General features: G+C 50.3%; 1 protein-coding gene across 1 annotated transcript in view; it reads left to right on the top strand.

Annotated features, from left to right (window-relative positions):
* The window catches only part of Mapk13 (mitogen-activated protein kinase 13), a 19,293-nt gene extending 15,068 nt beyond the window's left edge, over positions 1–4,225 (top strand). The window contains exons 4-12 of the mRNA XM_013029586.1: positions 445–553; positions 708–737; positions 1,556–1,603; positions 1,704–1,818; positions 1,916–1,987; positions 3,106–3,185; positions 3,397–3,475; positions 3,574–3,750; positions 3,925–4,225. Coding sequence (XP_012885040.1) covers positions 445–553; positions 708–737; positions 1,556–1,603; positions 1,704–1,818; positions 1,916–1,987; positions 3,106–3,185; positions 3,397–3,475; positions 3,574–3,750; positions 3,925–4,007 — 793 coding nt within the window. The 3' untranslated portion in view covers positions 4,008–4,225. The remainder of the gene's footprint in view (positions 1–444; positions 554–707; positions 738–1,555; positions 1,604–1,703; positions 1,819–1,915; positions 1,988–3,105; positions 3,186–3,396; positions 3,476–3,573; positions 3,751–3,924) is intronic.
* The last annotated feature ends 12,025 nt before the right edge of the window (positions 4,226–16,250 follow it).

Genomic DNA, 16,250 nt, shown 5'->3' with positions numbered 1-16,250 from the left:
CCTGAACTCTGGGCCTGGGCGCTGTCCCTCAGCTCTTCAGCTCAAGGCTAGCGCTCTACCACTTGAGCCACAACGCCACTTCCGGCTTTCTTCTTTTTGCTTATGTGGTGCTGAGGAATCAAACCCAGGGCCTCATGCATGCAAGGCAAGCACTCTACCACTGAGCCACCTTCCCAGCCCACTCCCTTTGGTTTTCTGAGCATGCTTCATGTCAGTGTTTCCCCTCGGCTCTGCCAGTCCTGGGTCCTGGCTTCTCTGGGAGACCCTGGGAACCTGGGTGTTGTAGGCCTGGGTAGGGCTGGGTTTCTGCTCGCTTCTTGCCGAGGTCATTTTGAACGTCCATGTTCTACCTCCCCCTCCATCAAGCTCCACCTCAGATCCAGGCTTGGCGGAGGGGGGGGGTGGGCACTGGGGATGGGGCCACAAAGTTGTGTTGCCTTCCAGCTACCTGGTGATGCCCTTCATGCAGACCGACCTACAGAAAATCATGGGCATGGAGTTCAGTGAGGAGAAGGTCCAGTACTTGGTGTATCAGATGCTCAAAGGTCTTAAGGTGGGTGGGGGCTGGAGGGTGGCAGAGCGGGAACCGTGGTGTCCAGACTGCAATGGCATGATGGGGTGGAGGCGGGGTTTCTGAGCAAGTCTGCCGTGCCTGGGGCCGAATCCGGGCGGTAGATATTGACAGCATCTCCTTCTCTCCCTTGCAGTACATCCACTCCGCTGGTGTCGTCCACAGGGTGAGTTCGGGGTCCCAGCCCACCCTGGGCGGTCCGGACAGGTAGCAGTATTCAGAGCCAACCTTGGCCCTGAAAGGCCCCCTGGGTTCGGGGAACTTGGTGGGAAACCACCATGAGCAAGATGAACCCTGGGCTGGTATTTCAGGATCCAAGGAGAGAAACATCTGGAGTTCAGTGGGGGCCCCACAGGACACCCAGCTCAACTCCTCCTTGTTTATTTATTTTTGTGCCCCAGACTTGAACTCAGGGCCTAGGCACTGTCCCTGAGCTTTTTTTTTTTTTTTCTTGAAAGCCAGTTCTCTACCACTTGAACCACAGTTCTACTTCTGGCTTTTTGAGATAAAGTGTCAAGGACTTTCTTGCCTATGCTAGCTTAGAATTGAGATCCTCAGGGGCTGGGAAGGTGGCTCAGTGGTAGGGTCTTTGCCTTGCATGCATGAGGCCCTGGGTTCGATTCCTCAGCAACACATAAGCAAAAAAAGCCAGAAGTGGCGCTGTGGCTCAAGTGGTAGAGCGCTAGCCTTGAGCTGAAGAGCTGAGGGACAGCTCCCAGGCCCAGAGTTCAGGCCCTAGGACCAAACAAAAACAAAAACAAAAAAAAAAGAATTGAGATTCTCAGGTCTCAGCCCCCTGGGTAGCTAGGATTACAGGTGTGAGCCCCCAGCACTCGGCCGACTCTTGTTTTACATGTGAGGAACGTGGGGGCCAGAGAAGAGAAGGAGCCAGAGGTCCTGCACAGATCTAGGTTGAGGCAGAAGCAGGAGAAGCCCCCGTCTCCGCCTCTCAGCACAGTGCTGGCTCTCTCCCCTTTCTCCCAGGACCTGAAACCCGGCAACCTGGCTGTGAATGAAGACTGTGAGCTGAAGGTGAGTGGACTGTGGGTGGGCCAGCTTGGGTGGGATGCATCCCCTCCCACAGGAGCCCCTTCCCTCAGCGAGCTGTCTCCCTCTGTCCCATGAGCCATAGATCCTGGATTTTGGACTGGCACGACATGCGGATGCTGAGATGACGGGCTACGTGGTGACTCGCTGGTACCGGGCGCCCGAGGTGATCCTGAGCTGGATGCACTATAACCAGACAGGTCAGTGCTCGGCTGCCTGGACTAGCTGCTTCCCTGAGGCTGTCCCGGTACTCCAAGTGTCTAGTAGGTCAGGTGACAGCCCCTCCTCTCTCTGCAGTGGACATCTGGTCGGTGGGCTGCATCATGGCCGAGATGCTGACAGGAAAAACTCTGTTTAAGGGGAAAGATTGTATCCTTTGCTGGACAGGCCAGGCCCCATCCCTTGACCCATCCAACCCACACTTTGTCTAAATAACTCTTTTGTTGTTGTTGTTGTTATTGTTGGTTATGGGGCTTGAACTCTGGGCCTGGGCACAAGGTAAGTGCTCTACCACTTGAGCCACAGCACCACTTCCTGTTTTCTGGTGGTTAATTGGAGATAAGAGTTGGGCTGGGAAGGTGGCCCAGGGCTGGGAAGGTAGCTCAGTGGTAGAGTGTTTACCTTGCATGCATGAGAGCCTGGGTTCAATTCCTCAGCACCATATATGCAGAAAATGCCAGAAGTGGCACTGTGGCTTAAGTGGTAGAGTGCTAGCCTTGAGCTGAAGAGCTGAGGGACAGCACCCAGTCCCAGAGTTCAAGCCCCATGACCGACAAAAAAAAAAAAAAAAAGAATCTCACAGACTTTCCTCTCTGGGCTAGCTTCCAACCATGATCCTCAGATCTCAGCCTCCTAAGTAGCTAAGATTTCAGACATGAGCCAATGGTGCATGGCTCTGTGGAATGATTTTTTTTGTTGTTCGGTTATGGGGCTTGAACTCTGGGCCTGGGCACTGCCCCTCAGCAATTCAGCTCTTCAGCTTCTGGTTTTCTGGTGGTTTATTGGAGGTAAGAGTCTCACAGACTTTCCTTCCTGGGCTGGCTTTGAACTGCGATCCTCAGATCTCAGCCTCCTGAGTAGCTAGGATTACAGGCATGAGCCACGGGTGCCCAGCCTTCTGTAGAATAATTTTTGTGCAGGGAAATAAGCTGATGGAGGGCTCCCATGAAGGGAACCTTCTCACTTTGGGCCTGTGTGCACAAATGCTTGAATGTGCTGTGCAGATGTCTGGTGAGGAGACACTGGCTCTCCCCACTCAGCTCAGTGTGAGGATGGAGAGAAGAGGAAACAGATGAGGATGGCCAGGTGGGAGGAGGTCATGTCTCAGCACATTCACCTGTCAGCCAGGCCCCTTCTGTGCTGCTCTGGTCAGTTGGGAAGTCCTACAGAGCCCAGAGTCTCTCTCCTGAGACCAGGCTGTGGCTGGGTGGGCGTGGAAGCTGTGGACAGTAGACTCAGGCTGTGAAGCACCTTAACCAGCTGCCAAGACCTGGACCAGCTCACCCAGATCCTGAAAGTGACCGGGGTGCCGGGCGCAGAGTTTGTACAGAAACTGAAGGACAAAGCGGTAGGTCATACCTAGGCCTGGGCTGTCCTGGGCTATGCTGTTCAACCTGGGACAAGCCGGGCCTCTGGGAAGGACAAACCACCTGTGCCTCCTTTAGGCCAGATGGGGTCCCTCTGCTGTGGCAGGGGCTCCACCCTCGTCTTACCTTGAACTCAGGCCAGCTTTTACTGGGAGACCAGCCCTGAGGGCTTCACTGCTGTCTGTCTTTCAGGCCAAATCCTACATCCAGTCCCTGCCCCAGACTCCCAAGAAGGATTTCAGGCAGCTCTTCCCACGCGCCAGCCCCCAGGGTGAGTCTTGGAGCCTGGTCCCCTGCAGGTCTGTTCCCATGGCCCCAGCCAGGGCTTCCTGGACCTGTGCTTCGAGGCTCACGCTTGTGCACTTGCAGCTGTCGACCTGCTGGAGAAGATACTGGAGCTGGACGTGGACAAGCGCCTGACAGCCTCGCAGGCTCTTGCCCACCCCTTCTTCGAACCCTTCCGGGACCCTGAGGAGGAGACCGAGGCCCAGCAACCATTCGATGATTCCTTAGAACACGAGAAACTCACAGTGGACGAATGGAAGCGTGAGTGCCCCAGCCTGCAGCCCCCCCCTGCTTGGGGCCCTTGGCCCCCCGACCCCGGCCCCTCCTCCCTGAGTGGATATGCTTCCTGGGTGTTTTTCTCCTTGGACTGATTTCCTGGGGCTGATGGACCCTCAGCACCCCATTACTTACCTTAAGCCTCCCCGCTGTCTGCAGAGCACATCTATAAGGAGGTGGTGAATTTCAGCCCCATTGTCCGCAAGGACTCGCGCCGGCGGAGCGGCATGAAGCTACAGTGACCCCAGCCTCTGGCCTCCCACTGGCCTGGGGCTGCACGCCAGCCTGGCACTGCCCCCCTCTTCTACCCTCCCTCCCGTTCACTGCAGCTCTTCCTCTAGAAGAAGTCCTTGGATCACCAGTCTTGTGTCTGCCTGTGCTGTGGTGGGACTATGAACAGCTGGGCTGAGCCAGGCCCAGAGTCTATGGCTGTTTCCTAGGGCAGCCATGATACATGACCAGACACGGGGTGGCTTGAAACAACACACGTTTATTCTCTCAGACTTCTAGAGGCGCAAAGTCGAGGCATCCATTGGGCTGTGCTCCCTTGGAAGGCCCTGGAGAAGAATCTTCCCTTGTCTCTTTGTAGCTCTTGGTGGCTCTGGGCCAGGTGTGGTGGGGCATATCTGTAATTACAGCCCTTGGGAGGCTGAGACAGGAGAATCAGAAGTTCAAGGCCAGATTGGACTAAAGAAAAGCAAATACCGTACCAGCCATTGGACTTAGGGCCCATCCAGTATATGCCATCCCTGTCCCTACTAACTACAGCTACACAGACTATTTCCAAATCAAGTCACATTCTGACGTTCCAGGAGCCCATGAATTTGGGGAGGGGACATTATTCAGCCTACTTGAGATGGCTGTGAGGGAGGATGTCTTCTGGCCCTGGACTCAGGTCTGTGTTCTCTCCCAGCTGAACGCATCTGGCTGCTCAATCCAGGTGTGACACAGCTGCTTATTTTGGGAGAGTGCTAAGCCATCAAGATGTGAAAGCCCGGGCTGGGAAGGCGGCTCAGTGGTAGAGCGCTTGCCTTGCATGCGTGAGGCCCTGGGTTCGATTCCTCAGCACCACATAAGCAAAAAGAAAAAAAAGCCGCAAGTGGCACTGTGGCTCAAGTGGTAGAGCGCTAGCCTTGAGCTGAAGAGCTGAGGGACAGCGCCCAGGCCCAGAGTTCAGGCCCCACGACCAGACCCCCCCCAAAAAAAATAAAGATGTGAAAGCCCACAGATAGGTCAGCTGGGACCAACAGAAGTGGCTTTTTCTGTGGCTTTTTTTTTTCTTTGTCAGTCATGGGCAATGAACCCAGGGCCTGGGCACTGTCCCTGAACTGCTTTTATTCAAGGCTAGCACTCTACCACTTTGAGCCACAGCACTACTTCTGATTTTCTAGTAGTTAATTGAAGATAAGAGTCTCATGGACTTCCCTGCCCGGGCTGTGATCCTCAGATCTCAGCCTCCTGAGTAGCTAGGATTACAGGTGTGAGCCACCAGCACCCGGCCAGCTTCCGTGTCGTTTTGACATACTGTTCTCTTCCTTTGGGGAGATGGCGTCTCTAAGGAGCTTCAACCTGGCAGTGGCCGGGATTCTTCCATTTGCTTTGGTAGAACAAATCCTCGGGCGCAGGCCTGGGCTTCCCACCCTGGGCATGATGGGTCTCAGACATCCCCATGCACCCGGGACCTGGACAGAATGAAGAGTCCTGGGCCCTGAGGATTCTGACTGTCCAGTCCAGAGTTGAGACCTGGGAACAAGGACCATCTACTCTAACCCCTCACCTGGCCCCCGCCTGGTGACGTAGAGGAACATGGAGCTGCCTTCTGGACAGCTTGGTTCATCCCGGGACCTAGTGAGAAGCCTGTGGTGAGGACTGAAGGGCTCCGGACACCTCCACTCCCAGAAGATGCTGAAACCCAGGCTGGCGGAACTCTTTTGTGGCCAGGTAATGGTGAACGTGTGGCTCTGTGCACTTGTGAGAATCTGGAACAACACAAAGAGCCAGCCCTCAAACTGGGGACTTGAGGCAGAAATATTTCGCTATGGGGTCATCAGTTGTAATCCATGCACTGCACTCAAGAGGATGGGTGTTTCGGGGGAAATGGGATACATGGGAACTCTACTTTCCGAAGAATAAAGTCTCTGAAAACAACAGAATCTCTGTGGTCCCAGAGTGATGGGTAGGAAGTGTAGGAGGCTGGACTTGAACCCACACTCAGCTACTATGCTAGAAGCCCTTAACCAACCCTGGATCCCATACTCCTTATGCTAACATGGTTGGCCATCCGGCTCCAGTTCTGGGAGCTTACATTGACAAAGGCTCTGACAAATCCTGCAGAAAAGAGCTCTATATGTTTTAATACAGAATGTTTCTCCCCACCCCCTCGCCCCAATAGTGCTACACTTAGCTCTCCCTTCCCAGGACAGCCAGTGCACAGGCCAGAGCAGGCTGGGAGCTTGGGCTAGCCTCAGTGCTCCTGCCCGGCAGGCTCTGCATTCTTCTCCAGTCAGAAAAATCCTCCTCACCCCTTCAAGATGGCATCGGGCTGGCTGTAGTAGTGCATACTGGTAATCCCGGAGTGGAAGAAGGGGCAGAAGGAACAGCCCCTCTCAGAGAACAGCTGACTTCTTCCGTCTGCCTGCCAGGCTGAGGCGGGAGGGGGTGTAGCTTTTCGTGTGTGAGGTTTGTGCACCCCCATTGCCCTACTCGGGGCCCCAGCTGGGTGAGGGAATGAATGAACAAGTGATGTGTCAGGGTCCTGTGGTCATACCCTAGTCCAAGCAGATCCGCACGCTATTGAAGGATGGAGAATTTTGGGTGGCCCTGCCTGGACCTCAGAAAAATCTTCCCGAGATTCCCAGTTTCCCTCCAGTTCCCCCCCTTCCCCCTCCACCCGCCCCCCCCCCCCCCGTCCCAGTGGACAGGTGCTGCCTGAAGGGGCTCCTGGCAGTGGGCCTCACACGGAGGGCGGAGTCTGGCCGGGCTGGCCTTGGCTTCCTGAACGGCTGGTGACGGCCTTGGGTAGATGGGTCCCGCCGTGTCCAGGCAGGGGTGACTCAGCGGGCCTCACGGAGATAAGGAGGGCGGACCTGGAGTCCGGGAGCCGCCTGTAACCGCACGGGTGCCCGGGGCTCCCTCCCGCAGTGGGCTGGGGCTGTGCGGGGCGGGGCAGGCGGGCCGGGCCCGGGCCGCACCTGGGAGGAGGCGGGCGTCCCGCCAAGCCCCGCCCCGCCAGGCCCCGCCCGCCCTGCAGGTGGACGTGACCACGCCCACTTCCGCCCCGCGCGGCGGGGAGGGGGAGGAGGGGGGGTGGAGCCGGGCTCTCCCTGGGGAGCGACGCAGCCGCCTGCGCGCCTCCGTGTTGCTGGGGAAGCCATGCCCGCCCCTTGCTCTGCTCTGCAGCGAGCCCGGGCTCCCCAGGGCCCGCCGTGCCTGGGGAAGAGGCCTTGCGACCAGGGTGTTCAGGGGGAAGCCGAGGCCCAGGCCGTGCACGGAGCTGAACGTCCTGGCGTTGTCACCCAGCTGGCCTGGTCACCGCCCCGATGAGCGGCTGCCCCCCACGCTGGGCCAGGCCGTCCCCCGAGTGTCCGCGGGGCCGGGGGACCCCTCTCAGGCATCTCTTCTCCACGTCGTATTTCTCAGTCGCACAGATCAAAACCGGGTTGCAAAGGAAGTCGGTGACATTGCTACACGCAGTGGTCAAGGTTTGCAAGCTGGGTGACGTCATCCACAGGCCTCTGGCTGGCAAAGAGCTCTGCTGGCTTAGGTCCTAGGCCTAAACTCCAGGGGTTCCGCACAGCCAAGTGCCCCCCAACACTGTGGAACAGATAAAGAGCCACTAATGGTGAAGGGTAGAAAGAACAGGTTTATTAGGCAGGCCTGGACACAACTGCTGAAGAAAGCAAAGCAAGCTTCACTTCTGCCATCTTTAAGGTATAGATATGAGCTTCAGGTTTAAATAGACAAAGAACTGCGAGGAGGAGAGGGATGTATGCGAAATGATTACACAGTCCAAGTATAGCCTGGTTGGTTATTAGAGGGCTTCTGTAGTGGTAATTGTCATCAAACCAGTTGAAAGGAGCAATTTTGGTCAGGACATCTAAGTCGTTGTTTGGTGGGTGGTCTGTCCTGAGGGGGTCTGTCCTTCAGTACTGAAGCTTGAATTCAGAGCCTTGTGCTGCCTAAGTGGTACTCTTGTCATCTTGTCACTGAGCCTTACCTCAGCCCCCCCTTTTTTTTTGCCAGTCCTGGGGCTGGAATTCAGGGCCTGGGCTCTGTCCCTGAGCTTCTTTTGCTCAAGGCTAGCACTCTACTACTTGAGCCACAGCGCCATTTCTGGTGTTTTCTGTTATGTGGTACTGAGGACTCGAACCCAGGGCTTCATATGTGCCAGGCAGACACCCTTCCACTAACCCACATTCCCAGCCCTGTCAGTTTCTTTTCCTAGGGGCTGTTTTTCTACATCCCTCTTGGTAAATATATGATCATGAGTCCTATCCTTCCTGGATTGCAGAGTGAAGGCAAAGTACCTGCGAAGAGAATGACTGAGCAAAGGCAGATGCAAAATGCAGACAGGAATGCAAGCTCTTCTACTTTTAGTTCATTTGTGGCTCCAGTAAAGAGTTAATGCTTTTCAGCAGAAGCAGTTTAAGTACTTGCTCCACACCGCTGAGCTTCACCCTCATATTCTGGTCATATTCTTGTCATTATTCCCTAAAGAATAACAGCCTAACAACTATTTAATAGCATTTACATACCATTAGGTCTTATAAGGAATGTAGAGATGAGGCTGCGTGGAGGTCATATGCAAATGCTATCCCATTTTATACAAGGACTTTGGGCATTGGTGGGTTTGGTGTAGGCAGGGGTCCAGGAACCAATCCCACTCAGATACTGAGAATGACTGTATGATTCCTAAGGCCATAAATTGAGATCTAAGCTGCATCTCATAACATTTGATATGTGATACACTATTGTTTAGTATTAGGCATCCTTTCCAAATCTTTATTATGATGTCTTCTGGAGCCTATAAATTATTTATACTCATTTTATTTTACATTTCTGAGCACTTGAGATTTAAAATGTGTCCTACTGTTATTCATTTCAAATTGTACAGTGTCAGAAAACATGACATGTAGTTAAGAATTTTTTTTTTCAAATAGACTCTTCTTTTAAGGAGTAGTTTTAGATTCACAGAAAAACTGAGCAGAAAGTACTGGGGATTCCCATAGTCTCTTCCCCCAACTCATACTTTCCTGTCTTGTTAATACCTTGCATTAATGTGGCATACTTATAGCATATGAATCTATGTTGATATGCTATTATTAACTGAAGCTTGTAATTTGCATTATGATTCACTCTGTGTTGTACAGCTCTATTGGTTTTGACAGATGCTAATGTCATGTATCCATCACTAGAGTATCATTTTTTTTTTAAATCTATAAGCCTATTTAGGAAGCTGAGATCTGAGATCTCAACTAGCCTAGGCAGGAAAGTCTGGAGACTGTATCTCTGATTAAGCAATAAAGCTGGAAGTGAAGATATGGCTCAAGTGATAGAGAGGTGGCCTTGAACAAAAGAACTTTAAGGACAATGCCTAGGCCCTGAGCTCAAGGACTGGCATGCACCCTTATAGCACGTACCCATGCCTACACACACACACACACACACACATCTGTGTTCTGCCTCATCACTGCTGCTTTACCCTGTACCTCTAACCTTGGCTATCATTGATCTTCCTTATTATCTCTCTCTAATTTTGCCTTTTCTAGGATGGCATAGAATTGGAAATATCTAGTATACAAACTTTTCAGATTTTTTCTTCCATCTAGCATTAAGCATTTAGCATTCCTACAAGTTTTTTTTGTTTTGTTTTGTTTTTTTGGGTCCGGTCGTGGGGCCTGAACTCTGGGTCTGGGCGCTGTCCCTCTGCTCTTCAGCTCAAGGCTAGCGCTCTACCACTGAGCCACAGCGCCACTTCCGGCTTTTTTCTTTTTGCTTATGTGGTGCTTTTGCTTATGTGGTGCTGAGGAATCGAACCCAGGGCCTCATGCATGCAAGGCAAGCGCTCTACCACTGAGCCACCTTCCCAGTCCTTGACTTTTTTTTTGTAGCTCGATAACATTTATTTTCAGCACAGAATCCACTGTACAGATTCAATTTGTTTATTCATCTATGGAAAGACATCTTCCTTCATTCAATTTCAGGGTAATTATGAATACAACTTCTATAAATATTTATTTGCAGGGTTTTTTTTAACTTTTGTTTGTTAGAGACAGGGTTTTAATAGGTAAGAAGTAGAGGTACATACTACCACACCTGGCGCTGTGTGCAGTTTATGAGTGAGCATAAAATTAGAACTCATTTATGCAAACACCTGGGAGGGAAATAGCTCGTTTAAAAAAAAAGATGTAAATTCCTTTCTCTGAGCTTTCAATTCTGTTTCTATTGGCTTAGATAAATAGCAGCTTACTTTGTGGGTTTTCCTTTTGCCTTCATTTTCCTTTGATCCTAAGGCTGTCCTTCACCTGCTCAATTTTGATTCGATGGCTCAGTTTTGCCAGGATGTGGAGGTCCTGGAATGTCAGGCTCACATGTGCAGAACTTTCCAGCCTCTCAGATCTTCCTGGGTACAGCTCTGCACTCGCCACCTACTGGGGTGAGCCCAACTCTGGCTTCAGTGGTTGTTTTCAGAAGACCTTTGTTCACTTTCCAGCCATTATTTTCGTTGTTGTTGTTGCTGGTAGTGTTTGCAGGGATTGAACTCAGGGCCTGGGCACTGTCCCTGAGCTTCTTTAGCTCAAGGCTAGCACTCTACCACTTGAGTCACAGCACCACTTCTGGCTTTTTCTGTTTATGTGGTACTGAGGAATCAAACCCAGGGCCTCATGAAGGCTAGGCAAGCACTCTACCACTGAGCCACCTTCCCAGTCCTTGAATTATTTCTTGTATCACATTTTTTCCCCAGCTTTTTATCTTGGCTTTCTATTTGTATGCTATAGGTGTGTCGCAATGTCTGATGATCTTTGGTTTCCTGCTCATATTGAAACAATAAGAAAGACAACATCCCTTTGAAGGCCTCATACATGAAGGTCTGTGTTGTTTTGGGTAAGGTGAATGGAATGTTGCTTTACTGCCCTAGGTCCCTAGTTGTGTTCAATTCTTTCCAAAGAATATCTGTGCTTTTTGTTGTTGTTGTTGGAATGTGGAAAGAAGAAGTCCCCTCCTGTGTTTAGCCTCAATTTTCACATCCACTTTCATTACACATTAACCCCTTATCTGAAGAAGTCATCTCCCCTTTGCTGGAACACACTTCTCCCCTTGTAAAGAAAGCCAAGCCTGTAACTAGGCAGATCCCGGCATGCTCCAGGAGATAAAAGTTCAAGTCAAATAAGAGAAGGCTAACAGAAGAAAGTCAATGCAGCAGTTTTGCTAATTTATGGCCGAGCTGAACTGTGTGTGTGCCCACTGGATGTGGAGGAATGTCATTTTCCTTTGGAATCAGATCCGCTGCTGTGGTTGCCTCTACAGTTCTAGATTAGTTGAGCTAGCAACTGGGAATAGTCTGGACCATTCTCTCAGCTGGTTAGCCAAAACTCAGAACCACCCTGGTCTCCACTTAATGATGGGCCATACTAAGTTAAAGGACCAGAATTCTCTTGCAGAAAATTCTGCAGTGTAAAGACAGAGGAAGACAAGAAAACTAGATTTGTCCTGTATAACCTTCCAGTATGCGAACACGGCAATGAACCCTCTGAGCCTGGAGATCCTTTCTTCCTCAGCGCTTACCATTGCTGACAGGCGCCAACGTGAAAATGAGGAGGAATGCCGGTTTAATGGGGCTGGGGCCTTCCACGGTGGCAGAGGCGTGTTTGGTACTTAAGGGCATTTGTGGTTACTCAGGATGGATCTTAGAGGTGCTTAATTTGGGTCCATAATAGTCCTGGTAACATCTTACCCCAGCCCGAATCCCCAAGCCAGTCATGGTACTCTTACTCCTTTTTGCCTTGGGTTGATTTAGAACCAGACATAAAGCAATTCTGGACAAGAAGATGTTACAAGACCTCTTATGTCAGCTTCCAGACAATGTCTCTCCAGTCCTAAAACAAACTCTCCACGCCCCATTGGAGAGGGATAAAGAAAGGAACTTTTCTTCTTCCTTTGGACTTTATTGTATCTGGATGTGATAGAAAGAATAACTGTGCTGTGACTGAGAGAAACCAGCTGAAAGCAAGGTCATGAAACGGCCAAGATGGAGAAAAGAATGAGTCTTTAATTTTTTTTTCGGTTGTGGGGCTTGAACTCTGGGCCTGGGCGCTGTCCCTCAGTTCTTCAGCTGAAGGCTAGCGCTATACCACTTGAGCCACAGCACCACTTCCAGTTATCTGAGTGGTTTATTGGAGATAAGAGTCACATGGACTTTCCTACCTTGGATGGCTTTGAACCACAGTCCTCAGATCTCAGCCTGCTGAGTAGCTAGGATTACAGGCATGAATCACTGGCACCTGGCTTTTCTTTTCTTTTTTCTTTCTTTTTTTTTTTTTTTTTAACACTCCTGGGGCTTGAACTCCGGGCCTGGGCTTTTTGTGCTCAAGGCTAGTGCTCTACCACTTCGAGCCACAGCTCCATTTCTGGTTTTCTGGTGGTTAATTGGAGATAAGAATCTTTGGGATGGGGCTGGGAAAGTGGCTCAGTGGTAGAGTGCTTGCCTTGCATGCATGAGGCCCTGGGTTCGATTCCTCAGCACCACATAAGCAGAAAAGCTGAAAGTGGTGCTGTGGCTCAAGTGGTAGAGCACTAGCCTTGAGCTGAAGTGCTGAGGGACGATGCCCAGGCCTAGAGTTCAGGTCCCATGACTGATAAAAAATTAAAAAAAAAATCTTAGGGACTTTTTTGCCTGAACTGGTTTTGAACTGTGATCCTCAGATCTCAGCCTCCTAAGTAGCTAGTATACATGCAAGCCATTGGTGCCCAACTAGAGAACTTCTTGACCACAGTATGTATACCTGGTCATAAGGAATCTATGGCTAGCTCTTTCTCTACATTTGCAATTATATAATATTGTAGCTTTTTGTGTCATTTAAGACACAAAAATTGTTAAAAGTATTCTGGGGGAGTTCTTGAGATGGAAGAAGGTAGAAAGTACAAAACCTACTTGAATTGATTACAGGTGTGAGCCCCAACAGAGGCTCAAGCAACATTTTATCAATAGCTATTAAGTGGCGAAAATACAGGAGGATCAAGTTCCAGCCATTTTTGAAGACATAGTAGGTTACATGCAAGAGTTACTCCTACTCCACAGTGCCCAGTCTGGCAGATGGCCTTACAGAGTAGCAGAACTAGGACATCTTCTCCTGAGACTGGGGTGCTGGCATGTAAGATCTATTGCATGTTCTGAATCATTAAGCAGTTTAGGAGTATGTATCGCTTCTTCTATAATTAGAACAGATAGGTGTGGAAACAATGCGGTGGAAATGGGACAGCACCTTTCATGAGGAAGCCTAATTATTTACTTAATGACTTACCTCCATGACTTGGGGCTTTGCTGACTTCTGACGAAGGATCCAGGAGAGTACTACTTCTATGAAAGGATAAAACCATGGTACCCTGCTGGCCATTTTCAGCCCTCATGTCTTACATGACTATATAAAAAGGAGGGATCACAGAGTTGACTGAGCCTGAGCAGCCTTGGTCATTAAGGGAAAGAAAGTTGTAAAAAGGTGGAAGTGAAGCTGGGCACCAGTGGCTCACACCTATAATCTTAGCTACTCAGGAGGCTGAGATCTGACATCACAGCTCGAAGTCAGCCTGGGCAGAAAAGTCTGGGAGACTTTTTTTTTTTTTTCGGTGGTGGGGCTTGAACTCTGGGCCTGGGCGCTGTCCCTTAGCTCTTCAGCTCAAGGCAAGTGCTCTACCACTTGAGCCACAGCGCCACTTCCGGTTTTCTGGTGGTTTATTGGAGATAGGAGTCTCAAGGTCTCTCCTGCCCGAGCTGGCTTTGAACCTCGATCCTCAGATCACAGCCTCCTGAGTAGCTAGGATTACAGGCGTGAGCCACTAGCGCCCGGCGTAAGTCTGGGAGACTTTTAGCTCCCATAAACTACTCAGAAAAAGCCGGAAGTAGGCTAGGAATTTGGCTTAGTGGTAGAGTCCTTGACTAGCATACACAAAACCCTGGGTTCAATTCCTGAATTCCATATAAATGGAAAAAGCCAGAAGTGGTGCTGTGGCTCAAGTGGTAGAGTGCTGGCCTTGAGCTGAAGGACAGCGCCCAGACCCAGAGTTCAAGCCCCACGACCGACAAAAAAAAAAAAAAAAACATAATTTATTTGGGCTGGGAAGGTGGCTCAGTGGTAGAGCGCTTGCCTTGTATGCATGAGGCCCTGGGTTTGATTCCTCAGCACCACATAAGCAGAAAAAGCCAGAAGTGGAGCTGTGGCTCAAGCGGTAGAGCGCTTGCCTTGAGCTGAAGAGCTGAGGGACAGCGCCCAGGCCCAGAGTGCAGGCCCCACAACTGACCCCCCCAAAAAAAGGAAAAAGGAAAAAAAGGCCTAATAATGAAATGTCTAAAATGAGGAGTCAAATGAAGGTTGAAGTCAAATGAAGGTGGGAAAAAGGAACTGGTGAAAGCGATTTCTCTCCTTGAAGACATCTTACAAAAGACAGCAAGGGCCGGGCACTGGTGCTCACCCCTGTAATCCTAGCTACTCAGGAGGCTGAGATCTGAGAATCGCGGTTCAAAGCCAGCCCGGGCAGGAGAGACCGTGAGACTCCTATCTCCAATAAACCACCAGAAAACCCGGAAGTGGCGCTGTAGCTCAAGTGGTAGAGCGCTCGCCTTGAGCTGAAGAGCTGAGAGACAGCGCCCAGGCCCAGTGTTCAGGCCCCACGGCCGACAAAAAAAAAAAAAAAAAAAGACAGCAAGGTTAGGAGTGGAGGGTAAAACCCGCACACTTCATGTTCAGCAAGACGAGGTGATGCAATCAGATGCAAGGGTGTCCAAATGCCACCACAAGTCTCACTGATGCCACTGGGTGGGGACCAAGTCCACAGTTACCACATGAAGCTACAGGAACCAAGGGCCCAGAGGTGGCAGATCTCAGAAAACATTTGCAAAACTGTGTTTCCTGTGGGTAAAGAGCTCACCCGGAAGTAAGCAGATGACATCCTCTCCTTGCCACAACTGCTGAGAGGCTGGAAATTACCAGGCAGAAAGCAACTGGTCAGAAATTATGTCAGCAGAAGTACAATAATAACCAGAGGAGGAGGGCAAGAAGGCCCAGAGGTGTGGCAAATCCCAGAAAATGCCTACCAGAGACTCTCCAGGAAGGACGCTCTTTAAATTCCAATCCATTCATAGCACAAAAAGTAACAAAAAGGAGCCCAGGTCCTGGTGGCTCACAGCTGTAATCCAAACTACTCAGGAGGTGGAGATCTGAGGATCACAATTCAGTACCAGCATGGGCAGGAAAGTCTGGGAGACTCTTATCTCCAATCGACCACCAGAAAACTGGAAGTGGAGCTGTGGCTCCACTGTGGCAGAGTTCAAGTCCTGAGCAAAAGAGCTCAGGGACAGTGCACAAACCCTGAGTTCAAGCCTCAGAACCGACAAAAAGAATTGATACATCAATATTACAGAGATGTGATAAGAAAAAAGATAAGGCTCACACCTGTAATCCTCACTACTCAAGAGGCTGAGATCTGAGGACCAAGGTTTGAAGCCAGCCTGAACAGGAAAATTCATGAGACTTTTATCTTGAATTAACCACAAAAAAGCTCTAATAGCAGAGCACTGCCTCGAGCAAAAAACAAAACAAAACCTTGAGTTCAAGCCCCGAGACCAGAAAAGGAAGGAAGAAAAGCAAGATGAGAAGGAATAGCAAGAGTTAATAAAGAGCCAGACAAGGAACAGATGAAAATTTTGCCCAAAAGAGACACAGAGTACAGAGGTGACAAAAGCAAGAAAATGAAATGGAAAGAAAGGCGTTCCAACAAGTGCTTGTGTTCAATAGTGTTGCTGATGACTGACATGACTTCCATAGCATGGTAGCCCTGGCCACATGTGGGTAGCAAACTGGGGAAACTGGGCAGTGTGACCAAGGAATGGAATTTTAAGCTTAACATTATTTTAGCTAATTTAAGTAGACACATGTGGCTACTGGGTAATGTGTTGAACAGTACAGATTAGAGAACAGGAGATCCAATTTCATCATTTATGTATTTTTGTGGTGCTGGTACTGGGACCTGATGCAGGGTCTTGTCCTCTGGATCAGCTTTCTTGCTCAAAGCTGCCTCTCTACCACTTGAGCCACACCTCCAGTCCAACATTTTGCTGATTAAAGTAGAGATGGAGCGTGGAAGACTTTTCTGCCTGAGCTGACTTCCTAACGCAGTCATCCAGGTCTCAGCCTCCTGAGTAGCTAGGATTAAGGTGTGAGCCACTGGTGCCTGGTTTGATACAAAGTTTTAAATCCTTCTTTTTTTTTTTT

Source organism: Dipodomys ordii, unplaced genomic scaffold, assembly GCF_000151885.1.
Source record: "Dipodomys ordii isolate 6190 unplaced genomic scaffold, Dord_2.0 Scaffold120, whole genome shotgun sequence".
In the NCBI taxonomy this organism is placed as follows: Eukaryota; Metazoa; Chordata; class Mammalia; order Rodentia; family Heteromyidae; genus Dipodomys; species Dipodomys ordii.
The sequence above is the reverse complement of the archived record's forward strand: the minus strand, read 5'-3'. Positions and strand labels throughout refer to the sequence as shown.